General features: G+C 53.5%; 8 protein-coding genes across 8 annotated transcripts; 5 read left to right on the plus strand and 3 right to left on the minus strand.

Moving 5' to 3' along the window:
* Window positions 1-202: 202 nt before the first annotated feature.
* Window positions 203-1,679, plus strand: CONPUDRAFT_130418 (NADH:flavin oxidoreductase/NADH oxidase). The gene is made up of 4 exons (XM_007775088.1): window positions 203-480; window positions 540-978; window positions 1,033-1,325; window positions 1,396-1,679. Exons 1-4 carry the CDS (start codon window positions 211-213, stop codon window positions 1,519-1,521), a joined length of 1,128 nt encoding a protein of 375 aa, XP_007773278.1. The 5' UTR covers window positions 203-210; the 3' UTR covers window positions 1,522-1,679.
* A 429-nt stretch (window positions 1,680-2,108) lies between these two features.
* On the minus strand, window positions 2,109-5,045 carry CONPUDRAFT_146637 (WD40 repeat-like protein; the record flags this gene model as incomplete). Its single annotated transcript, XM_007775089.1, has 9 exons — window positions 2,109-2,216; window positions 2,300-2,413; window positions 2,605-2,670; window positions 2,814-2,891; window positions 2,948-3,193; window positions 3,390-3,506; window positions 3,555-3,972; window positions 3,994-4,483; window positions 5,012-5,045. 9 exons carry the CDS (start codon window positions 5,043-5,045, stop codon window positions 2,109-2,111), a joined length of 1,671 nt encoding a protein of 556 aa, XP_007773279.1.
* A 453-nt stretch (window positions 5,046-5,498) lies between these two features.
* On the minus strand, window positions 5,499-7,950 carry CONPUDRAFT_130421 (uncharacterized protein; the record flags this gene model as incomplete). Its single annotated transcript, XM_007775090.1, has 7 exons — window positions 5,499-5,989; window positions 6,046-6,736; window positions 6,786-6,918; window positions 6,974-7,343; window positions 7,414-7,496; window positions 7,611-7,747; window positions 7,824-7,950. Coding segments are annotated over 7 exons (1,823 nt in total), but the record flags the coding sequence as incomplete, so codon positions are not given.
* A 5,308-nt stretch (window positions 7,951-13,258) lies between these two features.
* On the plus strand, window positions 13,259-15,483 carry CONPUDRAFT_168681 (uncharacterized protein; the record flags this gene model as incomplete). Its single annotated transcript, XM_007775091.1, has 6 exons — window positions 13,259-13,358; window positions 13,520-13,578; window positions 13,659-13,858; window positions 13,921-14,084; window positions 14,181-14,260; window positions 14,375-15,483. Coding segments are annotated over exons 1-6 (1,698 nt in total), but the record flags the coding sequence as incomplete, so codon positions are not given.
* Window positions 15,484-17,614: 2,131 nt separating this feature from the next.
* CONPUDRAFT_110730 (uncharacterized protein) lies at window positions 17,615-19,321 on the plus strand. Its single transcript, XM_007775092.1, has 8 exons — window positions 17,615-17,941; window positions 18,023-18,128; window positions 18,190-18,247; window positions 18,305-18,414; window positions 18,474-18,613; window positions 18,679-18,807; window positions 18,876-19,014; window positions 19,071-19,321. Exons 1-8 carry the CDS (start codon window positions 17,668-17,670, stop codon window positions 19,207-19,209), a joined length of 1,095 nt encoding a protein of 364 aa, XP_007773282.1. The 5' UTR covers window positions 17,615-17,667; the 3' UTR covers window positions 19,210-19,321.
* A 42-nt stretch (window positions 19,322-19,363) lies between these two features.
* Window positions 19,364-21,289, minus strand: CONPUDRAFT_110732 (phosphoglycerate mutase-like protein). Its single transcript, XM_007775093.1, has 8 exons — window positions 21,004-21,289; window positions 20,701-20,925; window positions 20,471-20,647; window positions 20,207-20,372; window positions 19,994-20,123; window positions 19,876-19,928; window positions 19,639-19,817; window positions 19,364-19,576 (listed from the first exon to the last, which is right to left on the minus strand). The coding sequence occupies exons 1-8, from the start codon at window positions 21,283-21,285 to the stop codon at window positions 19,412-19,414; spliced, it is 1,377 nt and encodes a 458-aa protein (XP_007773283.1). The 5' UTR covers window positions 21,286-21,289; the 3' UTR covers window positions 19,364-19,411.
* Window positions 21,290-22,265: 976 nt separating this feature from the next.
* Window positions 22,266-23,926, plus strand: CONPUDRAFT_168684 (DNase I-like protein; the record flags this gene model as incomplete). The annotated part of the gene is made up of 6 exons (XM_007775094.1): window positions 22,266-22,330; window positions 22,660-22,792; window positions 22,844-23,002; window positions 23,057-23,091; window positions 23,166-23,265; window positions 23,338-23,926. 6 exons carry the CDS (start codon window positions 22,266-22,268, stop codon window positions 23,689-23,691), a joined length of 846 nt encoding a protein of 281 aa, XP_007773284.1. The 3' UTR covers window positions 23,692-23,926.
* Window positions 23,927-24,066: 140 nt separating this feature from the next.
* CONPUDRAFT_158119 (uncharacterized protein) lies at window positions 24,067-27,572 on the plus strand (the record flags this gene model as incomplete). Its single annotated transcript, XM_007775095.1, has 8 exons — window positions 24,067-24,410; window positions 24,477-24,677; window positions 24,743-25,100; window positions 25,160-25,684; window positions 25,735-25,953; window positions 26,490-26,597; window positions 26,659-27,229; window positions 27,298-27,572. 8 exons carry the CDS (start codon window positions 24,067-24,069, stop codon window positions 27,570-27,572), a joined length of 2,601 nt encoding a protein of 866 aa, XP_007773285.1.
* Between the last annotated feature and the right edge of the window lie 194 nt (window positions 27,573-27,766).

Genomic DNA, 27,766 nt, shown 5'->3' on the forward strand with positions numbered 1-27,766 from the left:
GATAGCGGATTGCTAAGCTTTCAGATATTCGACGACTGTCGGGGTTTGCATACGCCCTTGACGACGTGCTGCATGGCAGCGTGTAGTACGTGCTGAATTCTTGACGTTTGATGTGCATCTAGTCTGCCTTTTCTTTGTATAAAGCCTGTTTCGAATCGGTTAGGAGGCTAAAAATCAACTCACCAGGGCCCTTACAGTCACAGAACCGAGATGACGATTTCTCCCGTGCCCGCATTGTTCCAGCCTCTCCGCGTCGGAAACCTCGACTTGAAGCATCGCGTCGTTCTCGCTCCTCTCACACGTCTCCGCAATGATGCCAACCATGTCCCGGGACCGCAGGCGGCTACGTACTACAGCCAGCGTGCGAGCACTCCGGGGACGTTGTTGATCTCCGAAGGAACTGCCATTGCTCCTCGAGCAGGTGGATGGCCACACCTTCCTGGCATCTGGTCTGATGCTCATATCGCGGCATGGAAGGAGGTGAGTGCAAACCTTCCCTTGACTGATTGCGCGCGGAATGAAGGGCTGACTTGTATCAGGTGACCACCGCCGTTCACGCCAAAGGGTCGTATATTTTCTGTCAGATAGCCGCTATTGGGAGGGCTGCACACGCTAAAGCGCTGCAAGAGCAAGGCTACGACGTGGTGTCATCCTCTGACCTCCCGTACACTGACGAGAGTGGGGCAGTCACCATTCCTCGCTATTTAACAGTCGACGAGATTCAAGAGTACCCTCGCCTCTTCGCTCAAGCAGCTGAAAACGCGATTGCCGCCGGCTTCGATGGCATAGAGCTGCACGGAGCCAACGGTTACTTTATTGATCAGTTTCTCCAGGACACCGTCAATAACCGCACGGACGAATACGGGGGTAGCGTTGAGAGCAGGGCGCGTTTACCACTGGAAATAGTTGACGCTGTCTCAAAAGCTATAGGATCCTCTCGCGTGGGCTTTAGGATGAGCCCGTGGGTCGACATTCAGGGTAAGTATGTTCGAATATTTTCCCTTGCACGTCCATTGATGACGAACCGTTCAGATATGGGAATGAAAGATCCGGTCCCCACTTTCTCGTATCTTGCATGTCAGCTCAAAAAGCGCTCGATTGCCTACATCCACGTTATCGAACCTCGCCCTCATCTCTTCAGTCCCGAAGACGGCGACAAGTCCAAATGGGACCCTAACGTCACAAACATATCAAACGACTTTCTCCGCAAGATTTGGGCAGATCTCCCTTACATCACGGCTGACGGCAATACGCGAGAAAGTGCCCTTCGAGACGCCGAGGCAAAAGGCGGGCTGTATGCATTCGGCCGCTTGTATATATCAAACGTGAGTTCTTGAGCACCCGTTGCAACTTCAGGCTTCCATACGGAACTGATGCATATTCGGATTGCCTTAGCCCGATCTTCCGCGTCGCTTGAAGGATGATCTGCCACTTACGCTTCCAGACCGATCCAAGTTTTATATGGCTGGGAACATGACTGCTGAAGGTTACACGGACTGGCCTTTTGCCAGCGAGACCTGAACGTAGATATGAAAGGGCGATGCTACATACCCCATTAACGCTCTCATTTCAGTTATTGTTAGATTTTTGGTGTCGTCGTTGTGGCATCACAATGGGAGCTGTCGTTTCCGACGTATTTATTAATAGGGAGTAGTTTATCTGGAAAGTATGCAAGGACGAATTTTCGGTCAATGAGTTTACTACGAATATTTTGGTTGAAGAATATGTCACATGTTCTTCGTATCAGAGGCGTTTAATTTGAGCGACACATTCCCTCTTCCTCGATACGGTTTATACCATTCCTAGTGGTAGTGAGGAATAGAGCAGGAACTAAGCTAAATAGCATAGCTACTTATTAGGGCGCCATGATGCCAGCTACGGGGTTCCAATGATGTTGAAGGTTTTGTTCGCGTCAGTGTGAATACACGGAATCCAGAAATATACGAGTAAAGAGTGCATGGAGATCGCAAGTAGCAAAAATACGAACGTCAAGAAACAAATCTAGAATACGTAGCGCCTACTTCACATGGCAATCACTCACAACACGGCAGACAAAGGCAAAACCATACGGTGTCAATCAGGCCATGTTCGCTCTTATCGTCACTACTTTAGCCTGCATCGGGCCGGCTGGGGTCTGCTGAACCTGCTGGCAAGTCCACCTCTTCGTCAGATTCTGGTTCGGCTTGCGAGGGGAACCTGGCCCTGTGGATCATCCCCTGCTACCAGAACACGCTGAATCATAGCATGGTTAATATGTGTAGCGCTGGCAAATAAATGCATGAAGTAAACCAGGATTTACCAGCTTATCACGGGCTACAGTGACCTTCGTTGCAAGAGGCCCAGGAGCACGATTCATTTGCCATTCTTCGGGATTGGCATTTTCACGTTCTTGTTCTTTGTTCTTTTCCTTCCCCTTTGGCGTACCGGGCATATTGTCTCTGCAAAAATCGCTTGAACGCGCTGGTCTTGCGGAGAGGTTCGTCAAAATTCCCGTGCTTCGGGCCACTCTGAGATTAATTGTGTCACGTTGACGGATCATCGGGTTATAAATGGGGGTGTTTAGAAAAGAATGAATCAAATCAGCGCAGTGACTAATTGACTTACGTCTACATCATCCCAAAACCCTTTGGGCATTGATGCTACTTTTTTCTTACTAACGGTCGCAGGCATCTTTGAATTAGCCTCGTTATCAGCGTTTTCGTCACATTATTCTTGTAATGAATAGAACAACGTTCATGATGCTATCGTCAATATTCTGTATAAAGGTGGTCGTTATATGAAGCTCGTACAATGCGAGGCTATCGAAGGCTTACATGCTGTCGTCGCGCACCGACCCGCTTATTCCTCTTCGTTTCATCTTGTGATTCATTTAACGCGTCATCTGGGTTTGACTAGGTCATAGCGTATAGAAGCCAGAGCAAGCTTGATTAGTGTAGAGAAGGCTCACCTCAGTATCCTGACGCCTTGCACTTTGTGGCAAAACAACATCTCCTGAATTCGTATCCCACATGCACAACATATTGTCTAAGAAGCCGCTGACGAACCGCGTTCCGTCTGGGGAGAAAGCAGTAGCTATAATGCTACCCTTTTCATTACCGCTGGCGTCTAACCCTTCCATGGGTCCCCACGAAGGCTTGCCTGTGGGCGCGTCCCGGATCCATATCGTCCAGTCGTGAGCACCGGGCCACCGGCGCTTAATAGCGTTTTACCGTCAGGCAACCAGTCGACCGCGCCGATCGGACCTGTATGAGCTCGGATAGGATCCATAGCGAGGCTTCTAGGTGCAACGTCCCATATGCGAACGTGAAAGTCATCCGAGCCGCTTATGATACGCGAACCGTCAAGCGAAAAGCTCACTGAACGCACTGGGCCGTCGCGCTTGAACGGACCTGCGATCCTCTGATAGGTTCGCATATCCCAGAAATAGATGAATTATCATCCCCGCCACTCTCCAGCTTTCTACCGTCCTTCGTAACGGATAGTGCGCGAACAACGTCAGCGTGAACCTGGATGACATGTTGAGCTTGTCCAGTTATCGAGTCCCAAAAGCGCACTGTCTTGTCCTTGCCTCCGCTAACCACTTTAGAACCATCATGTGTCAGCTTGACGGCGTAGACAGCCCCACGGTGACCGGTGAGGGACTCTTTCAGAGGCTGCATTGATTCCGTATCGAAGAGGATAACAGTCTGGTCATCCGACGCGGTTGCGAACTTCGCACCGTCCGTCGAGATGGACAGTGCATTGATGGTGGGGTGTTGGCTCAAAATCTCGCCAATGGTCGCCATTCTGCGCGCTCCAGATCCGTATGAGAAGCTCCTCTCCTGCGCTTGCGAAGCGTCGACCATCTGGGAACCACACCACGGCAGAAATAGGGGCCCCAGCTTGCATTTTACTGGGCTGGCTGGATCTCGAATTATCTGCATGGCCTCCACTTTCCGTATGCTTGTGAGTGGAATATTCCATATCAGAAATCTGAAGGAGGTCAATTATCACCTGAGTACTCGGCTCGTCATTTTGCTTGCCTGTGGAAGTGATGCTTTACCTGTCTTAGCATCCCAGAGTTGGACTCGGGGAATAGTACCGTTGTCAGCCGACACAAAGAACTCGCCACTGGTCGAGAACGAGATGCTCCATATAGTACCCGTGTGCGCGTACAGAACTCCTTTGAATAGGGTTTCTCCTCTACTGATGTCCCAGACGCGAAGAGTATTATCACTAGAGCCACTGATGATGCGTGTGCTATCAGGAGACCACGCCACGGAGGTGACCCATCCCGTATGGCCTCGAAATGGGCTCTTTACAGCCTTTCCCCTTTGCGCATCCCACAAGCGCACACTGCGATCATCACCGCCGCTTGCAAGCAAGTTCCCGTCCGGCGAGTACATAACAGAGTTGACCTCACCCCGATGTCCCTCAAGGGTGAGAAACACCGGTGCGTCAGGTATCGCCACGTCGAAGATACGAATCTTGCGGTCAGCGCAACCTGTCGCAGCTCAGTTCCCGCTCGGATCCCAGGCAACCGAGCGGATCAGTGCGCTGTGCTCCTCGTACTCGCACTTGAGCGTTTGCTTGCGTACGTCCCAGATTTTGAGCTTTTTGTCGCTGCCGCCGCTGGCGATGAGTTGTCCATCTGGAGAACACCTGATAGCTCGTACCGTGCCACCAGTGGTGTGCACAAACGTATATATAGGCTCGTTTCCTGGGAGGTTAGCATTCCAGACCCGCACAGTGCCGTCGTCGCCGCAAGATACCAGGGATTCACCATCAGGTGAGTATGAGATATCGTTGACCTCGTTGGTGTGCTCTTGCATTGTACTGCCCACTTGCTTGCCCGAATCAACGTGCCAGATGCCAACAGTGCGGTCCTGCGCACCCGTGGCGATGAACTTGCCATCAGGAGAGCACGATACGGCTAAAATGCCCTTCGTATGGCCTGAGAAAGGCTCGTCATCGCCTTCATCCGCGTTGTCAGTCACGATTTGACTACCAACGCTTCGTGTTTCGGACGGACCGCTCTGTTCGTGGACTTCCGACATGATAGCCATAGAGGTGGCTCAATGTGATGAGATTGAGGACAATGTTGCGATTCGGGGGCGAGGAAAGGGAAGGAATCGCGGGATATAGCAGCTGTGATGGATAGAAACAAGACTATATATATGTGCCTGACACATGTGCGCGGTGGATTTTGGCGGATGGTGATCGACGCCCGAAAGCTAGGACTGCAATGAGCCTACATATACATATCTTAACCCAACGTCCACGAAATGACATCAAAACATTAAACCGTAGTGCTTGTGACTTACATGGAGTTGGATTGCCTGTTTCCCCTCTCGTCGTAAACCGAAAACAACTCCGAAAACCCTTGGAAAACACCTGTGTGCACGGACCGGATTTACCCGAACCGGTTTAATCTCAGCTCGAGAAACCCATGTCAACTTATGTTTGACTTATGTTTTGGTTTCACCTCGACAGGGACTCATCGCTTCGCACTCGTCTTTGCGGCGTTGGTTACTCGTGAGCGGGTTTGGAATTGAAGGTAAGTGAGATACTATATGATGCATTAAAAATACACTGAGACGTTGGCCATGCAGGTCATCATGCATCATGACTAGGTTTTCCGGGCGAGCTTAAGCGCGATTGCAATGTCCATATAACCACGAGATCTCCAAATTCAAAGGAAGCGATGAAAGAAATTAGACGTTGGCATTCATCCCCAGAAGCCTTTTGAAGCCTGGGATGGCCACACCGCGTCTGCGCAGTCGAGCGACTGCAGCCACTCCACCGCTCGGAACTCGATGCGCCGCTCCGGCCACTCCTCGAGAGAGAAACTTCCGTCTGAATCCTGCACGACGGTCCAGTAAGACCCTCCGATGCGGACCACTCGGGCGGTGGTGAAGCCATGCTCCACGATGTCTAGCGCACCGTTGCGCTTGGAGAAGTTGGTCATGCCGATGTAAGTCAGTTTGGGAGGGGCGCCTAGACGCATTTGCTATTGAGAACGGTTAGTTTGCTTCTTAGCGTTGCTGCCGAGATAAACAGGCTTACGGTCAAGAAGGGGATCATGTCCTCATCATCCGGTCGGAGGAAGTCGAGAGTCAGCGCAGCCACGCTCCGCGGGACCAGCCACCCAGCCAGGGAAGGTGCGAGCTCCTTGGGATACGTGATCCACAAGCTCTTCAGGCCGGTCAAGGAGGGAAGCACGCCCCAGGCAGATGCATCGAACCCGACGCTGCGCTGCAGAACCTCCGATCGCGGCATCTTTAGATGGAACGTGCGCAAGTCGGCACGGTCACGGAGGAAGTTGCAGATGGCGGGCGCAAGGTCCCTGTCGGCCGTCGGGCCCTGCTGCAGACCATGGATCTTGAACGAGAAGTGACGCAGGAACGGCAGCGCATTGCTATACTTCCTGAATGCCGCTGAAGGCGTGCAATGCAGGTCCATAGTACCGCATAGCGACAGGGTCTCGAGCTGACGACCCTCATGTAGGATCTCGGAGAAGACGGTACTTCCAGAGGGGAAGTATGCGTTGATGTCAAGGACAGAAAGATGCCGTACGGAGACAGCGGTGGCGGGGAAGCACCAGGTGTCGTTGCCGAACGCGAGGGCACGGAGCGTCTCTTGGCTTTGCTGTAGGAAGTCCTCAGTGCCGTGTACGTTGCCGTTCTCGGTCAGTACTGAGAAGTGGACTAGGTGCTTGAAAGGCGGCATGTCGATTCCACCGTTTCTGTCCGTGATGCTGCAGAGGTACGTCAGATTACTACTGAATAAGATATGTCACGACTCACTTGAGCGATATGCTCTGCAGACGTGGGTGGTAAGAGTACAGAGCATTCGTCACCTTCTGAAGCATCTCCCTCCCCCCAGCACAATGCATCTTGCGGAGATTGTGTAGCTTTGGCAGGGCGTTTATTAGCATCCCTACGAGATAACACGTTAGTACGCTTGTCCCGTGAATGAAACAACGAGTACTCACGCTTCTGGAACGCAATAGGTTCCGTCTGCTCAGCGGGGAAGTACACTCTCAAGCTCTTGACTTGGTTGGAGAACTTGCAATCCACCAGGATACGGGCGAGGATGTCGGCACTGCGTCTGAAGTGCCACGCTTCGAGCTCTTCCACGGGGTTCTCCACGTCGTTGACCGTTGAAGAGCCATCGGGATGTTCAGTGACAGCCTGCAGAGCGAAGTGGAGGTCTATTTCTGAGAACAGCAGCTGACTGGCAATCCGCGACAGGACATTGGGGACACGGAGAAGCGTCTTGAGGTCTCGTCGAGGCAGGAATCGCGCAATTTCCAGCCATATTTCGACTGAAAATCGAGGTGGTCGGTCTGGCTCCCTCAGGAGCTATCGTTTGTGTCAACAACGTTGGTGGAATGCCAGGCGGGGCGGGACGGGATGGGATGGGGTGACTCACCATGTCGGGACGCATATGCTCGGCGTCGATGATATCCTGCACCTCTCCGTTCTCGGGCTGATAAGCCATGACAGTGAGCAAGTCTGATGATGAATAATAAACCCATCGAGGGCCGGCCCGACGGGAAAGGAAGCATACGTGAGCCAAACCCTACAACAAAATACAAATTGCAGCATCTGGACACCGTCTGGACTCACCTTGCTGCGCAGAGGTGCGGAAGCCCGCCGCAATCCGTGCCTTTGCACGGAGTATATGCGCCGCAGAGATGTTCTCCAGTGGAAGACCGGGCGTCAAGAGTATGGATTGGATAGCGTTCTCAACCGTCGTGCGATACCTGACCAGTCGCGAGCCAAGGCGACACGTGCATTAGACCCACAGATCTTTTTATCCGAAAGATAGAATAGACGTACCTGTCGCTATCGGAGGGGAGATGCTGGAGTGCGCACAGGAGGACTGCCGCTTTTTGGCGGTCGGTCAGGCAGGCGCTGACATCGCGGATGCTGGCGTCGAGTATACGTGGGTTGAAGAGGGCCATGCGAGAGGGCAATGGAGCCTGCGGGAGACAACGGATGGGTCATATAAAGCGCAGCCTCAGCAAGTGGGAATAGGAAGACCCTACAGAAATTCCGGCCTGCGCCCGCCTCAGGCTAGACCTATAGAACTGCGCGGTTTCCTCCCCTGTCTTAACCTTGTTGCCGTCTGGCCCTGATCACCCCCCGAACGTATGTTTGATCGTTTCGTTAGTTAGTGACTTGCGGAAGCTGGGTGTCCAACAGACCAAGTGTGTCCGAGTGCTCATGGTATCACTTTTGATGCGTACATGGATCAAACCTCCACCTTCGAGGTCTTCCTAGAGATGTGCAGGCCGGTGGCTGAGCCGATTCCGGATAACGGATACGTCCGGGGACTACTAACACGCGCGTCGGCGACCACATGCTAAGAATATATTACGTGTCAATCAATACCCTTGTTCCCTTCCCAACCTTCACAGCTCGAGAACACTAGGTGGATTTGATTAGCCTTTGGATTGTCCACTTTCAACGCTTGTGCAATACACTTTGTGTCATAGTACCGTGCTCATCTTTAGAATCCTAATGTGAAGATTAGTAGTGTTGTGAATCTTAAGCTACCATGAAATGCAAATGGCATTTGTCGTTATCATTTGAGATAGTGGAGAACTCATCATCATTGACGTTTTCTGATTTCATCTCTGCGATAGGTCGGCTGACGGGTATCCACTTTTCTCAGCGATGATCAGACCATGCACATAATCGTGCGACGCCACATCATACAGCAACCATAAACGAGAGGTCATCCTGTGATTATCAACTCCACAGTTGCGTGGATAGAGACGCGGATATCCAGGGCTGCGCCTCCTGCACCACTGTCAAGAACAATTTGCATGCGATGCAGCGGTCAGTTTGGAGCTGTCTTTTGAATGGACATCTTTCGCTGTTTCCCGAGGATGGGTACCTGGAGGTACCTGAAGCCACGCGACAACGGACCAATAGGCGTCGGCCCGTCGACGTCCTCGACAGAACCTGTCCATCAACTATCTCCATAGTGCCTAATGTTGCCGGGACAACGGTACCTACGGTGTGCTATCGTCTGTCTGACCCTTTTTTCAGGAGAAGTACTGTTAACGCTCCTCGGATACAACGATGAGCATTGAAAAGAGACAGCTCAAGTATTATGGGGACAAACGTTCCATGAAAATCACTCCGTTCTTCGTAGATAACGTCAAGTATGAGCAAGATTCGCTATTGGCCATTCATTAGTCGATAAGACCGAGCGGCTCGAATAGAGAGACTAACTCATTTGCATCTGCTTTGTACATCACCCGATGTATCCGAGAACATATCCACCAGCCAAGTGCCATCCTACTTCCTCGCGACGACGGCCCATCGGACTCACACACATCGACCGACCACGTGCAGACGAGCCCCCAGCAAAATGGCAAAACAGGAACTCTAATGGCCTCCTCCGTTGTTCGTGTCAGAAAACGCGATGTTTAACGCCCCAATCTTCCCCCGCGTTGCTGATCCTGAGAATACCATGCGCACGCGATAGCCATAAATGTGCCTTCTTTGGACGTTGGGCAGTGGGTGTTCTCCGAGCGAAGTCCGCCCGCCGCCGGGGAAAGAAGGGCAACGTTTACAGCTGGAAGTAAGCCCGGGCTGTTCGGCTGCGGCGAGTCGCACTTTGCTCAAGGAAGACACGGACACGGTCGCCAGGCATGATGAATGCCCGAAAACGAAACAAAAAAAAAAGGTTCCGTTACACGGGAACGCCCAGTGAGGTGTGGAGCCTCCGGTTCGGTGCCCAATGAGTAGCTCGGTCGAGGGTTCGGCTGTGTGCACACAGAAGAGGGCTAGGGATGCCGACGGTATGCGTTGCTTGGCTTGAGAGGGCATTGGGGCTGAACCTAAAGGACGATGAAAGCTATATGTGATTAAATAGCGAGGCCGACGGCAGCGTCTCTATTCGCGCCGGGTGGAATTGGTTTCCCAGCCCAATCATTATGGCGATATCATGACTAGACGCAACGGACTGCTTGCAAGATACGGGGTATCGGAAAACATTCATGATGAAAGACCGGAGAGGAACGGTACGGCCGGGACGACCGACGCTTGTTGCTTGGGGGACCGTGCCATGTGCAATTCCGTCGGATTCATAGAAATGATTAACGTTGTTTTCTGCTTCTATGGCGAGAGGCGCAGGGTTCGCGGATGCAGAACCGGTGCGTAGGTTCCGGCTGGAGAAGACGCTAACTCCGGCGGTGAAATGAAGCTTCAATGTCGGTGATGAGGGAAACGGCGGGAACGCCGATAGAAGACAATGTTACACTTAGAGTTGAGGTAGGATAACGTTCCCAGATGGCCAAGGCTGAGACCGCTTTGTGGCAATGACGGCTCGCGTGTGTATGTACTATTCCCTATGGCAGAAGATATCTCGGTGTCTTGTCGCCTTTTTAGCGACACGAGCGAATTAGAGGTCGAGGACAGGATGCATTTCCCAAGCTGCGGACGAAGCATCGTGCCCGAATCGTGCCTTTTTGGTGCTGCAATGTGCTAAGCGTGAAAGAGGAGTCTTTGGTGATCTATCATGTAGAGGGACTTCGTCTAGCATGCATCAGCACATGGGTGTCAAGGAAGTCATCCAAAGATGACATCAGCGAATACAAAAGATATACACCCTCACCGTAGTCAGCATGATAGAGCAGTATCTAACCAACAGAGGCGCTCGGGAATCTAGTGGCCGAGCCCGAGCGATAGATCAAGACGCGCGCTCTCGCAGTGTTATCAGATAGTAAGAATAGCCTGCGTGCGGTCCCGCAGCGAGTGAGAACAAACGTCTGTTTCGAGGAGTGGGCACTCAAAATATGCGTGCCAGTGAGAACAATCACAAGCGAGAGGATCATCATGGTTCGACACAGCTGCAACAAGATGATCACGGGCATGCGATGCCTGGGTACCCCGCCAGCGTAGCATGCTCAAGAAGGAGAAGCGTTCAGGACGCGAGGGGGCTTCTGGCCGACGGTCAGTCGCATAGTGACCAGTGTGCGGGTAATGAAGTGAATTCCGTGCGAGAAAGACAAAGGTTAAAAAACTCTTCGGGAGGGCTCAAGATAGCTCAAGGCAAAGCTTGAGCTAAAGGACGTTGGCAATCGCCGTTAGCTGCAGCCCAGCTCAACCCCGAACGGGCTGTTTCGTCTCAGAAGTGAGAGGGGGGAGCACAAGGTGGCGGAGAGCAGTGGGTTCAGGCGGTGATCGGTTTGGAGAGTGCTGCCAGCAGAATGCGGTCTAGAGTAGAGGACTGGTAGGTAAGAGCGAGCAGGGACAGAGGAGCGCGAAGCCACAAGGATATTGACCGGCGACGCCACAGATCCATCCGAAGAAGTGGTTTGCCTTACGACACAAGATATAGGCGTCGTGCCATAGGGCGAGAAGTGTGCTGCCAAGGGTCTGCAAAGCAAGCTGTACGTTACAGTATCCGTGCCGGCACCCGAAGACACCCAAGGAGCGGATAAGAATCAGAAAACCGCAACACCGCTCCGGACGTCGTCTAAGTAATAGGCCTTAAGTACGGCTCTTGCGTTTAATCAGGCCTTTTACGATTCTCGGTAAGCTTTCATTTCCAAACCGTAGGTAACCCCGCCTTCAGTATGTACGAACCGTCGATCGATCGAGCCCCAGGCACTCGTCCACGCGAACGGCTTTGAGTTTCCTATAAAATCGGATCAGCGATTAACCACCATCGTAATATTGCGCATTACAGCATACCGTTGGCGACAACACTGCTTCAGGTGCTGCGGAGAGTCAAGGAAAGACGTGACCGACGGAGTGGAAGCAAATCCGAGCGAGTGCAATGACTCATGGCATTGGCCCTGGCGGCGCCGCACGAGTCTTAGTGGACGTGGGCATAGATGGTGACTTAGCATATGGGCTGGGCGATCTGGCTTGGTCGAGGATGCAGTGCTAGGGTGGATCCACTCGAAAACCTAAGTGTGATAGCCTTACGTAGTGGCTTGATAATGAACAAGGTAAATTAGCGGGACGATCGTAGAATGAAAAGTTGATGGTCAAATCTGACATTGTTGCCCGGCGGCGGGCGTTTATCAACCAGGTTGCCGTCTGGGCGCTGCGCGGACCATGGTGGGTCCTGGGTGGACGATGGATCTGAGACGGTTCGGGTGGCGTCGGGCGAGGTGGCGGTCGTCACTGATGAGCACGCGAAAGAATCGTAGACCAGAGGTACGGTAGCCAAGGAGGTGCGCCCAATTAGCGAAGGTCCTTACCGGAGTAGGACAGTATTGTATTGGCGGCGCTGCCTCAAGTGTCGGTCCAGATCTCGGCTTTGTGCTCAAGAGCGTTTAGACTGAACCTTGTCAGTCGCAAGGAGCAAACTTTCCGAGATACTTGGACTAAAGGGCGCGAGACGACGTCGGGGACAGTCGAGCGCGTGTTTCTGACAGATCAGAGTGGGTCCGGGAGCAGATGCGGCTAGAAGGGTATGCGAGTGGATGGACAGACGGTAATGCGGGTTGCGATCGAGCGTCGGGGCTGAAGGACGCGGGTTGTAAAATGAGGTGCGCTGAGCTGAATCTTGGATGCAAATAATTGACAGCTGAGTGTCAAGGGTTGAGACCGCTCGCATGGTACGACGAGGCGAGGAGCGAGAAGGTGTGACGTTATGATGTTTAGTCCGGGCGCCTTGGTATGATGTTGCGTGGGATCTGAACGTGTAGAATGGCGGATGGGAACACAGGCCTGTAGTGATGGCACGGGCACGGACGGAACCGTGGAAGATGGTGCGAGCGGTCTTTGCAGGGGGTTGACTGAGAGGTGCATCGCTCTCTCACTGAGAAGACAGTCAAAGTTAGGCGTGGTGATGTCGAGAAGATTGACGCCAGATGCGCCTTATTAGAGTCGATCTGGGGTATCAGTGTTCATTACGCGAGGTTACGAGACGACTGGGCGGAAGTGAGCGGGAGGGAGAGTGGGCGGGAAGTATAAAAGGATATATTACATGCAGCTGAAGATACAGTTGAAGTGGCAAAACTCTGAGTCTATGGACGGATTATACTGGTTCCCTCTGCCTCGATCAGTCATTCGCAGGCGTGCCTGGGAGGTGTGGCCTGTGGTGTTGAAGGAGAGAGTGAGATGCAGGAGATGGGGATGGGCACCAAGAGAGCGGAACACACCGGATTGGGCAGGTGACGTGCGTGGGACCAGAGTTCTGGGTCAGCAGAGATCGTCAAATTTAAATTTCCCAGCAGACAATAACTTGCCGCTGCTGTAAATTGCAGCCATCCATACACCCCCCTTCACGTACTCCTCGTCGACGAACAGACGTCAGATGGAGAACAGCAATGTCTACTCACAGACGCACCACCAAAACTACACCTATGAACGTGACAGAGCCTATGCCCAAAGAACTCGCCTGTAAGTGGTGACGCTTCCTCCCATGTCCCCCATCATGCGACCAGATCGACCCGAGCTCACGGGCCCCGCTGCCCACATCTTAATATCTCATATTCCCTCCCTTCTCCCGTTTCTAACTCGTCCCCAATCCTCGTCAACCTACTCATGTTTCCTCGCATCAGAGACTACGAGCTCACCGTACGCCAGGAGCCCAAGCAGGCACGCATGTGCGGCGTAGGTTGTACGTGTCCCCCCTCCCTCCACGCACCACGCTCATCCCTCATCCCCCTGCTCACTCCTCTCTTTCGATACGCCATCCAGCCGACAGACGTCCAATCGACCCCCCTCCGATCGTCCAGCTCCGTGTCATAGACCCCCAGACTCGACAGCCACCAGCAGCGAACCCAGATCTAGACGACTCTGACCCCAACTATGCCCACTCCTTCCTTCAGAATCCATACTACTTCATGTTCGCAAGTCTAGCAAAGCCCGATGACGACGCAGAGCTACATTGGCTCAAGGTCCGTTCTCTATCTCCACTCGCCCGTTCCCCGCCACTTACAGAGCGCCTACGCCCGATAAGGATGGAAAAACACGTTGCACCACCGGTTCTGTCGTCTCTTCCCTCTATCACCTCAAGGATACCGAAAACCACAATGAAGACGCTGGCTTCTTCGTCTTCCCGGACCTCAGCGTCCGCACAGAGGGAAGTTACCGCCTCAAATTAAGCCTTTTCGAGGTTGTGGGGTGAGTTTGCCTATTCGTAACAGCCTCCTTTTCCATTCGCCATTGTGCCGTTGGTCATCACCCAAGCTCATGCGCTCTCCCTTTCCTCACCCGCAGGAATAGCGTTCGGCATTGCAAATCAATCTACTCGGCGCCGTTCTATGTATACACAGCGAAAAAGTTTCCTGGCATGGAAGGCAAGTCTGCCGTACCTGAACATCATCGCTTGGCGCTAACCTAAAACTGATAACGTTCATGCTTCTATTGGGCAAACTCTTATCCTTTCCTGCCTGCGTCCCCGCTCTATCTAGAATCTACCCCACTATCATGCTCCCTAGCAGACCAAGGCATCAAGATCCGCATTCGCAAGGACATCCGCGTCCGCAAGAGGCCCCTCGCCGCACTCACTGCACCCATCGACCACGACGATGGCAACAGTCGAGACAGCAGTCAGCACGGGAACCCCGGTTCCAAAAAGCGGGCACGCAATCGCGAGTTCAGCCATGGTGGGGACACGACACCAACACCAACCAGCGCGGTTTCCCTCGCCGGTCTCCCGGCTTGGCCTACGACGTCACTTGACCCTATGCTAAATGTTGCCAGCGCACCCGGCGGCATCGAGCTTCCTCCACCTTCTGTTCCTGGCGCTCTGGGCGCCGTGCCCGGAGCAGGCCATATTCCTCCTCCACCGGGAGTCTCTTACGAAAGTTCTCGAAGTGCTCCGCCATCGTCTTTCGACAATGGGGCGAGATCACTACCATCGATGGCACCATCTACGCTCCCACCGCCCGGCCACTCCTCTCTCGTGTCTCCACAGAGCATGCACCCGCCCCCAACAGCTCATGCGGAGCCCCCTACCTCCACTAGTATCCCCCCGCCTTCAGGTGCTGCCTATGAAGGGTCGAGGGCAGGCCCCCATGACAGCCGTTCGTCATTTGACAATACCCGTCCCCACTACGATCAGGGTCAACGTGTTTCCATATCTTCGTACGAGCAGCAGACACCTGCCCAACGCCCCCCCTACGAGTCTCAGCGCACATCCTCGTTTAGCACTTATGATTCCCTTCCGCCTATCCAGGCTGGTTCCTACGGTCGCGGCAGCTACGCGGCTCCGCCGGCGCAGCATACCCAATCAAGTTATACCGAGCAACACAATTCGTCACCCCCTCAGCAATATTCCCAAACTCAGCACTCGGAACCTCAGGCAATTCATCAGCACGTCCCTCAGTATTCCGCGCAGCCGCGGGGACAGGCTCAGTCCCAGTATGGGAGCCCTCATTCGTATGCGCCTCCTTCGACCTACTCTCAGGCGCCATCAAGGTATGAATACCCCTCGAACCAACCGCCGTACAGCAGCGGAGCCTCCACCGTCGGGTACTATGACCAGCCCACTTCGGCACACCCTTCTCACCGATCTGCGACGCCCACCCAACACCAGCATACCCCACAATCCCAGGCGGCAACAACTACCTCATACTACGCCCCGCCGGCTTCTCAGCAGACGGCCCAGACACAGTCATGGGGGCCTCCTCCATCTTCTACGCACCCGCATCCCCAAGCGTACCCACCGGCCTCCCAGACACAACAACCGGCTTCGCAGGCTGCTGCTCATTATGACTATTCCCAGCAACCGTATGGTGCCGGCGGCACCAATACGACCGCGGCCGCGGGGAGGGATTATTATTCATCCGCAGCGTCTTCCCATCCTCCACACTCTGCGAGGCCAGCCTCGCCGCCGGGTCCCTCTCCGACGGCACCGAGATACGCCCCTGCGCATGGTGGCCCGTATCAATCGTACGCCTCCAGCGCGCACGGCAGCAGCGGGTCGGCCGCGGGCGCGTACGGGGCTGCTGGGCCCGCCTCGGCAGGTGGATATGCAGTGAACTCATATGGGGCCTCGTCTGCAAGTGCTGCTGGGCCTGCTGCCTCGGGGCACACGCACAGCGACTGGCCACCTCCTGGGTCTGTCGCGTGGCGCGGGCCCCCTTCTGATGCTCACCACGGGCACGGTCACGGCGGACATGGCGGGCACGGTGGGCACGGCCACAGCCAGGAGATCATTCAGCTCGCGCCGCTGCGGCACCCTGCGGGGCCTGGGTCGTCGCCGTCGTCGCCCAATGTTGCGCCTATGCCTGGTGGTGGAATCAGCAGCTCGGTGGGGATGTACAGCCGGTATGACTCGGATGCGCATATGAGCGTGAGCGGTGGCGAGGGCCCCGGGAAGAAGAACGTGTTGAGGATCAACCATATCACTGGGAAGGACATGTGAGCGTACGTGCGTCTGACAAACATCTGCGCTGGTCGGTCGCCTCGGCTCCGGTTCATTTTGCTTGCCCGCGGCGTTTCTGTGCCGCTGGATCTGGTATCTTGCCTCATTCCGTCCTGTCTTGTCTTGATCGTCTCATCCCGTTGCTGCTCGCGGTTATTTTATGCGGCCTCACCTTTGCTGCCAACTGTCAACGTGTTCACGTCCCCGCTAACGTACGCATCACTTGCAATATGCTGCTTTGCTCTGCTTCATCCAGACCTATTCGGTTTCGTGTCTCTTCTTCCTTATCGCTATCTTTTTCCTTGCGATGTTGCCACGCTCGATGCGGGACACGACTAACTTACATACCTTGCTAACCGCTGTCCGCTGTCTATGTCTGTCTGCTCGTCCGTCCGTTTCTCCGCCCTTGCTGCTCTGCATCCTAGCTAAAGATCGCATCGCCTCTCGCGTCGTTAAATGGCATATCTTCGTCTACTTCATTATGTATTATTTAGCTCATCCGCCGTCTGTTCTGTCTGTGTTCCTCTGTCCATTTTCTGATTGTGTTCTTGTCGCTGTCTTATTCTACCCTGTTTCAGTCGGTTTTCGATACAACTTCTTATAGCCATATATACCAAGTACCACCCGGTGTTGTTTGTCTTTACATATATTCTTTTCTGCCTTTATTTTCTTGCGCCTTGGGCTTTGCATCTGGTCGTGGGAATGGTAGGATCGAGGTTGAAATGAGGCGATTAGACCGTGAGAGCGACCTTCTATTGTAGGAAGCTTCGTCACTGCCACCCCCATCAGCTGTACACCGCCACTTGTCGGCTCTCTTTTCAGTGTACGTTATCGCTCCGACGCAATGTCCCGAAAACAAAACGCGGCCCAGACATGACATGACGCACAGCAGTGGAGAAAATGCGAGACGAGTGTCATGGGTGGATACGCTCACCTGCACTGCCTCGTCTTATATGTCTCTCTGGATGCACAGTTCGTAGCCTACTCGTTGACAAGGTTTGACGTTTCCAGGGCGCTTTTGCGGGCATTACCATCGATGGTGGGGCTCGGTGGTGGACCTCGGGTCGTGTACCTTCGCAAGCGGTGCGCGCACCACACCCAGTCCAGAAGACATATAATCTCGTGCGGTTTGGGGCTCATGGCCTCAAGCACTCGCTCAAAGATTTGATTTCTCTTCACGCTACTCGCTTTTATCTGTTTCGACGCCTTTTCGCCACTTGATTTGACTTGGACCTCGTTCGTACGTTCATGAACATGAATGACAGCGCCAACTTTCGGGCCCCTTACCCCTCTCGCCCCGCACGCGGCACGCCAACACCATACCCAGCGATACCTATGTCAAACACCGCATACAACCCACATCCGCCTGTGATCCAGGCAGGCTCGATAACGGCGCCAGCGTACGAGTACGCGTCCGTGCCTCCAGGCGAGCTCGGTGTTCCGAACATGGACAACGACTGGTCGGCGTCGCGCACCACGCTCGCCGATGGGATGGCGATCAACCGTGGCGGCACGCCGCCTCCCAACAAGGAAGAGCAGAAGGCGCTCCGGTCGAGCATGGGCATCGACTTGCAGTCGATTCGGCATCCGGAGAGCTGGCGGGACCTAGGTAAGCAGCGTCGTCTCTTTATTTTCTGTTACGTCGGCAACTTGACGCTGATGACTCTTCCACGTTTGCTGTGGCTCGCAGTCCCGGCGTTCGTCATCGCGTTTATTCTTGTAATCGTAATCGTCACGGAGGTGTTCAAAAAGCAGATCCTCGAGGCCCTCGCGCCTGCCGCCACGTGGCTATTGGCGTGAGTTCTGTTCATTGTATGCGCATATATGCAGATCAACTGACCGAGGCGATCCCTACAGAACGCCGGGAGGATGGGCCATTCCGATTGGCATCCTCGTTGTTATGTCTTTCCCTCCTGTGAGTTTTGACGTCTTTCATGCGCATGTATTGTACGACCTGATCGCGCGTTCGTAGCTGTTCGGCCACGAGTTCGTTGCCATTTTCTGTGGTATGGTCTGGGGTCCTGGTATTGGGTTTGGTATCGTGTGCGCGGGCACGATCGTTGGCGAGACGTTGATGTTCCTGTGAGTTGATACGGTCTCATCTCCGGGAAACAAGATTTCTTAGCCTCTAATCTTCACAGCATATTTAAGTACGCCCTTCACTCGTACGGCGAGAGGGCCCAACGGAAGAGCATCTCCTTTGCCGCGTTCTGCAATGTTATCAGGAAGGGTGGCTTCCGCGTCATCCTCGCTTCACGTTTTAGCGCTGTTCCTCCCCACTGTACGTGTTTATTCAATCTCAACGAATCCTTACAGCAGCTGACGGGTCGATTGGCTGGTTTACAGTTACTACTGCCGTTTACGCAACATGCCAAGTAAAACTCTGGCAGTTCCTCCTCGCGGCGGTTCTCTCCCTGCCGAAGCAGCTCGCGTCGGTCTTCATCGGATACGATCTCAAATTGTCAGCTGATGGTCGTACGTCGCATTTTCGCTTCCGGACTGATTATCATCATGACAACTCAACGGAATTTTACTTCGTACAGAGAGTAGCAAGCTCGCCAACATCGTCACGTACGCCGTCCTCGGCATTACTGTCGTGGTCACGATCGCGGTGATGCGTCACCTCCGCCAGAAGACTGCGCAAGAGACGGAGGCCGTCGTGTACCAGCGGCGCAAAGCGAGGTACGGTGTCTTCGTTTCCGATATCTTCGGAGGTGCTGACGTCGACGGCTATTAAGACAAGCAGCCGAGCTCAAGTCCAACTACACCGCCCAGCCGTACGACCCGTACTACAACGGTGGAAGCGACAACGGCCATGCGCGCCAAGCCAGCACGGCGCATTTGTTGGGAAAGCCAGAGAACTCGAACATGGTCTGAGTCAACGTCTGGTCTTATTACTCATTTGACTCTTGTTATCTTTTGTTCATTCATACCCGGACTCTCGCTATATTTACTGACTCGTGTATTTATCGTCATTCATACACATTCGAGCCATTTGCTATGCTACAACTTCACCATCTGGTCTGGGTGTGCCGTAAACTGTATATTGAAATTACTCTATAACACCATATACAGCTTTCTAACTCGAGGAACTACTAGTGTTGCATGTCTCGAACACATTCTGGACGACGCTCGCATCCAGCAGGCTAATGAAATCGTTCAGAGGCACCCACTCCAGACTTGGGAAAGGTGTTCCTTGAAACATCACGCGGACATGTTGATCAGCGCTCGCATCGCGCCATACCTAAGTCGGGCGAGGAAGATGCGTCAGCATCTCAGAAATCAAGCCACAGACGTAATGCGTACCTCCATCACAATCTCCGACCCCAGCTCGGGCCATCGGAGTGGTGCGACTTTTCCAAATCCCAGGCCTGACATGAGGCGGATCATCGAGCCGTCGTGTGCGACGTAGAAGCGCATCTTGTGCGTTTCGTTTCCGGCGCGGAAGCGCTTGAAGTTCATTGAGAGTTCTTCAAATGCAACGCCTGAATTATGGATGAGCATCGAGGCGTTACGTGGGCAAAAGGGAGAGGGAGTACGGACTGAAAGTAAGCGAGTTGTACGTGCTCGCGTTTTGCGCCGCGTTCCAGATGTAGCTTCAGAAAACACGTACATGAGATACCGATCCGGACATACTGAAGAGCACTGGAGATGGACGTACTTGTACTCCCAGTCCCCAATCCCAAACACCGTCTCGGCCTCTTCCCAGGTGACACACGCACCCGAGGCGTTGCACGGCAGCGGGTGGTCATTGCACGTCCGCGAGGTGAACGTGTCGAAGAAATGGTCATCTGCATCGTATTTTACTCATCAGCTTACCAATCTTAACGATACCAAGACGAGTGAAGAAAGAGAATGAAAAGTGAGAACGCACACCAGCTGAGCCACGCGCTTATACCCTGCACGCCGAGCATCTCTGCGAGGTGGTCTTGTAATGCTTGATGCTGGACGAGGTGGTCCGACCACGCAGGCACAGACTGGTAGGCGGTGCGGATGGCGTCTGCGGCGGGGCATGCGTAGGCGGGTACGAACGCGTCGATCTTTGCCAGGATACAGGGTTTGTGATTCAGCGTAGAGAGCAAACGTCAGAGTCGACCAGTCAACGACAGAACACTTGAGAAATTAAGAGTAGGCTTACAAGTTCAGGCTGCGCGTATATTGGCACCCGGCGGTCGACAGTCGTGGGGTTCATGCCGTACAGAACGCCGCTTGCAACCTGCTGTGTGAGTAGCTCGTATGTCGCGTGCACGTATAACTCGTCTTCGGACACGTTGTCGAGAAACCCGAGTGTGTCGTGGTACACGGACCAAAAGTCCTTGAACACGTTCGTCGGCGATCACGACATATTCATGGTTCGGGAGTACGTACCTTGCCGTGCTGTATAGCATCCGCTAGCCCTTCCACTGTCAAATGCCCCTCGTCGCAGCTTCCCGCCCAAATTTGAGACGCGAACGGGTGCCAGGAAGGGATAACGGTTTCGTGATACACCTGCGCCGCGCCGCCCGCGTACTCCATCTGGATAAAATCAGTGCAGTTCCACCCGCTCGGAGGGTTCAGCGCGCGCTCGGATGGGTAGAGGTTATCCGGTGTGCGCTGAGTGTTCATGTCAATGCGTTATGGATGTCAACGCGACTTTGTACGAGGACGGGATAGGGGTGAAGGAAAGTGTACCTTGTGATGGCGCATCATGCTGTTCACGTACACGAGCGTGCTGCCCTTTACTCCAGGGGTGTGTGATTCTGGGAGCACGTAGTACGCCGCGTTAACGTGCGGGCCATTGCAGTAGTTGTAGGTGTCCCAAGGGAGGTTAGATGGGGTGTGCGATGTGTTGTATATGCCGATGGTTGTAGATGTGTTTAGAGCATCTGCCAGTACTCGGGGAATACCAGCTTGGGCAAATAAAACCAATATTGCTGGGGGAAGGCATGATCCTCTCCAGCTGAAGTTGACCATATCGTATCGGTGATAAGCGTTGCTCAAGAGATGAGGACACTAGGTTCAACATCCCTTCTATCATGGGGTGGAAGGACTTATGCTCTTGACGCAGATGTTCCGCGCTTAAGCTCGCGCACGTTCGTCTTGTGAAGTCAGCCGACGATCAACCAATGGTGTCAGCGAGTAGTTGAGATTGGAGGAGTGCACTTTACAGCGTGACTCACGGTTACAGTACAGCGTCTGCTATGTCCTCTTGACGTTTACCCTCAGAAGCCTTCACATTCAGCCGCGCGAGAATAGTGATTGAGCAAATGCTGGTGCTAGCAGCGATATGAAGGGCGAATGTCAAGGCCAGGTGCCAACTTCACCGACGCGTTTCGTGGACGTCGAGACGAAAAGGGGTGAATGCGGGCCAGCGTCGGGAGACGCGCTTCGTCCTTGACGTTGGTTTGTCTCTCCCATTGACACTATTCCAATGGTCCATGCTGCGATGCGCCTGCATATCTCCGACACCGCCTTCACTACACTGCAAACGATTCCGCCTCCATTCCATCTATTGACAAGACGGTCAATGCTGTCAGCTAGCTGAATGCGACCAAGGCAAGTATCTGCCAGTTACGACCCTTGTACGTTCAGATATCCATACAAGCTGGATGTCTAAGGTTGAGCTTTCTCAGCAGATCAACATGCAAGGGTGCAAGCATCGAATTAAAGCGATTGGGACGTTGGGTCTGACTTCAGGGGGAGGTGCGTCTTATTCTGCTTTGCCCAGCAGCACCAATATAACAATCAATGAACTCCTCTCCCGCTACAGCGTTACCCGGAAACCTCGTAGTCAACTCCGGAGACCTTCAAGCCGCGATGCAAACACCAACCGACCGTCGTCTGTACACAAGACACGCCCGTCGTCGCCCCCCACCACATACCTACTCCCGTGTTGGCAATGTCTTGAGGGAGTGGCGGATAGGCTATGGGTCAGAGGGAGGGAGGGGATGATCATGGCGTATGCTATGTCGCAGAAGCCCTTAGTCGTAGCGAACGCATGGGCTATGCACAAGGACCTGTGGGTGTTGAGGATGTCAGAGGATCCACATTCAATCAATAGGTGGAGGGGCCGAGCGTTGCGAGTTTGTGTCGGGATGAGCAGGGGATGGGTTGTTGGGAGTAGACTGGGTCGATGAGCCATTTGCCTCGCGATTGTATACTCCCGTTCGAACGCGTTGCTGACGGATCATTATCATCGTAGACCACGAGCTTCTCGAGGTGGAGAAGTCGTTCAGCAGTTTCTGCCCTCTCAATGTCCTCGTCGTCTCGTGGAACGTTGCTGCCGCCAAACTGGGCGCACTTACAGGTAACCAAATGAACCTCAAACATCCTCCCGGACGTTCTCAGCTCGGTCGATCGCCCTGACATCATCTCGTTCGGCTTCCGGGAGGTCATCGACATCGAGTCGCGCAAGGTGGCGGCGAAAACAGTGCTCCCCGGTTACAAGAAGAAGGGCGAGTACGGCCGCCTCTCCAAGAAGGTGACGAGTTTGTACAGGCGCTGAGACGATCGGCTCGTGCTTGCCGTTCAGTTCGCGATGCTCGCCGACTGCCCGTACACAGTTATTCACACGGAGAGTCTCGTCGGGTCGTTTACCTGTATCTTCGCGAAGAACACGGAGAAGGTCGGTTTGAAGGATATCGCGGTTGCGTCGATCAAGCGAGGGATGGGTGGGCGGTATGGTAACAAGGTGAGTGGTTGTATTTCTGTCTTCGAACGCAAATGCTGAAACGTATTTACGTAGGGCGGCATCGTATCCCGCTTCGTGATCGATGACACGTCCGTTTGCATGATCAATTGCCATCCGGTTGCTGGCCAGTACCACGTTCAGCAGCGTAATTCCGACGTCGCAGAATGCTTGAGGAGAAGGATGTCCTCTCCGCTGCTCGCGTGTTTGAGGGTCCCATCACAAACGTCGATGAATCTATGGTGCTCGATCACGAGACTGGCCTCGTACGTTCTCTTTTATGCTCTTGCTACTTTTCACATACTGATGCGTGCTATCGTATCGATCAACGTCGTGAGCCCGTCATCGCTGCCATGCACTCGGGCGATTGGGAAGCCCTGCTCGCTCACGATCGGCTCGCGAAGGAAATGCGGTTCACTCGCGACTTCCGCTTCCGCTCATTCAGCGAGGGCGCGCTCACGTTTGCACCAACGTACCGGTACAGAGGCGGATCAGACGAGTTCGACACCTCGGAGAAACGGCGAGTGCCCGCCTGGTGCGATCACGTGCTCTGGCGCTCTCGTGTGCCCGAACGCTTCATGCAGACGCACTACTGTCGCCGGGAACCTAGCATCAGCGACCACCGGCCCATCAGTGCGGGCTTCGTTATCACAGGAGGGCGGAAACTCCCTATCGGCCATATCCGCCGATAGCGCCCCGGAGGGGCCTGACAGAGGCCTAGCCATGTCCGCATGGATAGCGCCGCAGGCGCGCTCCAGCGTGAATCATCGCCGCGATAGCGCCCGATAGCGCCCGATAGCGCCCGGAGGGGGTCCCGGAGGGCTAGGTCAGGTCACGATTTTGGCGTAGACATAGTGCCCGAACACCCCTTTGAGTGTTGACTTGCTTGCTGAAGGAATTAGACGACGTGTATATGAACATCTAAGCTGCCTCACTGCCACGATTCGACCACAAAGTGATGTTAGCCGTTGCTTTGACATCTCTTGACGTGCAGTGCGGGCCGATGTCTGCGATGTGGGCTCGCAATATCAGAGATTGAGCAAGCTGTTGTGTACGCTTCAACCACCATGAAAGCGATGGTCGCAGACTGGGAGGCCCTGCTAGAACAGCTGGCCGGACTTGCCATCACTGTTAGCAATGCAGGGCCAATCTCCTCCGAGCTCAAGGATTCGCTTCGAGGAATCGTGATGGCGCACTCCCTGGATCATCTGGAGGAGGGATTGAACAACACCCTGCATGAGGTCTTTGGATATGGTGGCGAGGGGAAGCTTTTGTCGCAATTGTCCTCGCGGGATGACTTCTTGATGGTGCATGAGACATTGGAAAAGCTAGTCCGGGTTGAAGCAGGAGTCAAGCTCAACTCATGCTTACCAGCTCTCATTCCTCGAATTGAGACAGCGATTGGAATTTGGTGTGTACTGTAACAGTACAGCTTGCTTCTCACTGCTGTAAACATACTGATAATGATGTATTGAAGCAATCGAGCGCCCAGGAATGCGAACAGGACTGAGAAGCATCTACACGAGAAGATTCAACCGGTCAAGGCTTCGGTACCAAAGAAACCATCAGCAAAGTCAGTGGTGCCTCGCAAGGCGTTGAGGGTGGTGACTGTTGTCCATGGATCTGAGTCGGAGGATGGAGACAGGGATGATGATGAACTTGAGACAGATGATGAGAAGTACGTCCTCAGCTGCAGACGCGATAGGATTGTGTGGGACTAGTACAGTACTAAAGAAACCATAGGACTCACGAGAAGCGATCGCTTGCGGCTCAAGGTCAGCGGCAACCAAAGAAAGATAAGGCTGCCCGCCGAAACGTCCTGCAGGAGGCGCTTGACAGGCAGGAAATCAAGGCATTCGGGCCCGGTTTTGTTGAATGCTGCTGCGGAGTTGAGTACGGCCTAGACACTCATGATCAGAACCCCTCGAAAACGGCGAGTACGAAAAAGAACGTGAACGGAAAGAACGTGAACACGGGATCCAAGAGCGATCAACAACCCATCCAGAAACGAGAGTACGACCTGAACAAGTACAACCGTCACCTAAATTCTCGTGAACACCTTGCGTATATCAAGCATGGTGGCACCAAGAAGCCGGCACAGGTGAGCAAATGGAGTCTACGTGATTAAACAGCAATTCTTACCTCAAGTTGTATGTGAAGCTGGGGATCAGATCGTTTTTTCTACCCCGGGCTGCACCGGCTCCCGCAGAATCAGGTGGTTCTAAGCCTGATTTACGTGCTGCAGCCCCGGCAGCTGAGGGATCAGACATGCAGGAGTCTCAGCTCACGGTCGATCTCACGATCGCCTGCCCCGGGCGGTCTGATGGGCAGTATGCTCTTGTTGCTGAGCACGTAGTTGCGGGCGAGTACGGGGGCTCCGGTGCCATTGCCAATCACGCCAAAGCGGCGCGATCACTCTTCCCCTATAAATGGGATCCTAATGAAGAGTGTGGGCCTGATAGAAACAGGAGCACTAACCTGACAACGTTCACGGAAGCCGAAGATGAGCTCCTTCACATCGAGCTCCTCAGTCTCCGGAAGTGGTACGTTGAAGGTGTGGGCAAGCGGCGTGTCATCAGGGCAGCTCAGTGCTCTCAGCGCTTTGTCCCCAAATGTGGTCGCATAGTGTGCGATACATGTCAGGCACTCGATAAAAACCAAAGTCTGAGACGGAAGATGAGATTGGTAAGTGATCCAATTCGCCGTATTTAAGTGAATCACTCACATCAGTCTAGTTGGTGCAGCTGGAGCGAGAGAATGAGCAGCGCACGCAGGCAGAGCGAGATAAACTAGAGTCTCGAAAGCTCGCTAACACCTCGGCAGTGCTGCTCAAGAATATGTCGAAGGAGCTTGAGGAGGCGTTGAAGAATCCTCTCGTAAACCGCGCTTACAAGAAAATGCTTAACGCCGACGACCATAGCGGGGTCTTCTTGCATCTTTTCCAGCTAGCACAGGTGCGTGGTATGCCTTTCTGCGGGATGTAGTATATGGTAATAAAGAGTGTAGGAGGGAAAACTCGCAACACACTTACTGATGGTGAAGGTGTGCGCAGCCTTTGCTGATAAGGTAGTGCGTGCCAACAGTGAGAATCCTAACGCAAAGCATGGGACACGTTATTCCTCTGAGGTGATGGATCTGTGCGTGGGCGTGCGTGGATATGGTGCCCAAAGTGCGGTTCAATATGGCCTTATTGGTCAAGTATTACCACTGGCCAGCGAACGCCAGGTTCGGTTCGTGCTCATCTCTATAATAGCTCATTTTCTGTCTCTTTTAACGCTCCAGTTCATCTTGTAGCAATAAAGTATCCAAGTCCTCAGTGCGCATGGACTCTCCAGGCCTATCTGCACACAATGTTGGCCGCCTTGCTTCTCAGATGAGTTTGCTTGGTTATCAAGACGTTCCTGTTGTCCTCGCCATGGACTGTACGGTGATTAAGGGCCGACTACAGCACTGTACACTTTTTGGCTCCCATATCCTTGGCGGAATGCAGGATGTATCCGGTGCAGAGGTCAAGTCACGCACTGACATTGATCGCATTATCAGAGAGGTTGTGGATGAGAAGTTGCTAGCCTCCCAAGTGCGTGTTTTGATTGGGAAGGTAAGCATCCATATTTTCCGAACTTTGTGTTACTGCTGATTTTCTGCGGGAATGTGTGCAGATCCCTTTACCAGGCTGCCGTCCAATTCCGCTCCTTGTATTACCAAGTCAAGGCCGTGAGACGGCTGAGCAGAACGCCTCTACTCTCATGGAATGCCTTGCATTATGCCGAGATGCTGGCATCAAGGTGCTCTCATGCGGCTCAGATGGAGCAGCTGCGGAGGTTGGCTCTCACGACATTCTCAATTCATCGCCCTCAGCCATATCATCCATTTCCTTCAAGCTTGAAAAATATGGGATCGAGTTCAAGATTCCAGTTTTCGCTGGTACTGGTCCGCTTGTCACCATACCTGACCCCAGCCATGTCCAGAAGGTTACTAAAGGAAATGAAGAGACTGGCACCCATCTACTTGTTCTTGGGGATCACGATCTATCGCATAACTCGCTTGTTGAACTTGCTAATGTACCAGGAAGTGGTCTGAGGCGGAAGGACGTGATCAATGCGGATTCGCAGGACGAGGGGGCGGCAATCCGTCTATTTCACTCGAATGCACTTGCAGCGTGCACTACTTCCAATGGCGAAATTGTCAAAGAGGGCTTTGCAGGTGCCTATGCATTCCACTTTGTTGCAGGTAAGCATCTATTCCGTTGTTCTCAAGTCATTGAGCCTGACATTTTGGGTTGATTTCCGGTCCATCAGGGGAACTTTTCGACGCATTTCTATCTCGCTATGCCGGAAAGCCGTCAGAACGTTTACGGGCAGCCTTGCGAGCAAAATTCTTTGTTCACATCTGGAGTTACACCACCGAGCGTCGGTCTTGGGACCTGAAGCATGGCCATCTTGCCGCTCCATTCCGCCGCAATTTCCTCTCCATTCAGAACTTCAAATCAATTGATGCTCTTGCTGATGCTCTTATTAAGCTTGCACTGGTTTACCGCGACTACTATCTTACTGCCCAAAAGGTGGCCCCTTAGGGTGAGCCTTGGTTAGGGATACACCAAAAGCCCTCAAAATTTTGAGACTGACAAAAGTGCAAGTTGCACTTTCGCACTTTTGAGACTGACAAAAGTGCAACTTGCATTTTCGCAGTTTCGAGACTGACAAAAGTGCAACTTGCACTTTCGAGACTGACAAAAGTGCAACTTGCATCTTACTGCCCAAAAGGTGG

Source organism: Coniophora puteana (assembly GCF_000271625.1).
Source record: "Coniophora puteana RWD-64-598 SS2 unplaced genomic scaffold CONPUscaffold_13, whole genome shotgun sequence".
NCBI classification, from domain to species: domain Eukaryota; kingdom Fungi; phylum Basidiomycota; class Agaricomycetes; order Boletales; family Coniophoraceae; genus Coniophora; species Coniophora puteana.

Excerpts from the sequence above, each read along its gene's own strand:
- CONPUDRAFT_130418 (XM_007775088.1), top strand. The coding sequence starts at position 211 with ATGACGATTTCTCCCGTGCCCGCATTGTTCCAGCCTCTCCGCGTCGGA. Across the intron at positions 481-539 it reads ATATCGCGGCATGGAAGGAG|GTGACCACCGCCGTTCACGC; the intron begins GTGAGTGCAAAC and ends GACTTGTATCAG. Across the intron at positions 979-1,032 it reads CCCGTGGGTCGACATTCAGG|ATATGGGAATGAAAGATCCG; the intron begins GTAAGTATGTTC and ends CGAACCGTTCAG.
- CONPUDRAFT_110730 (XM_007775092.1), top strand. The coding sequence starts at position 17,668 with ATGTCAAACACCGCATACAACCCACATCCGCCTGTGATCCAGGCAGGC. Across the intron at positions 17,942-18,022 it reads GGAGAGCTGGCGGGACCTAG|TCCCGGCGTTCGTCATCGCG; the intron begins GTAAGCAGCGTC and ends TGTGGCTCGCAG. Across the intron at positions 18,129-18,189 it reads GCCGCCACGTGGCTATTGGC|AACGCCGGGAGGATGGGCCA; the intron begins GTGAGTTCTGTT and ends CGATCCCTACAG.
- CONPUDRAFT_110732 (XM_007775093.1), bottom strand. The coding sequence starts at position 21,285 with ATGGTCAACTTCAGCTGGAGAGGATCATGCCTTCCCCCAGCAATATTG. Across the intron at positions 20,648-20,700 it reads ATGCTATACAGCACGGCAAG|GACTTTTGGTCCGTGTACCA; the intron begins GTACGTACTCCC and ends AACGTGTTCAAG. Across the intron at positions 20,373-20,470 it reads TATACGCGCAGCCTGAACTT|ATCGACGCGTTCGTACCCGC; the intron begins GTAAGCCTACTC and ends ATCCTGGCAAAG.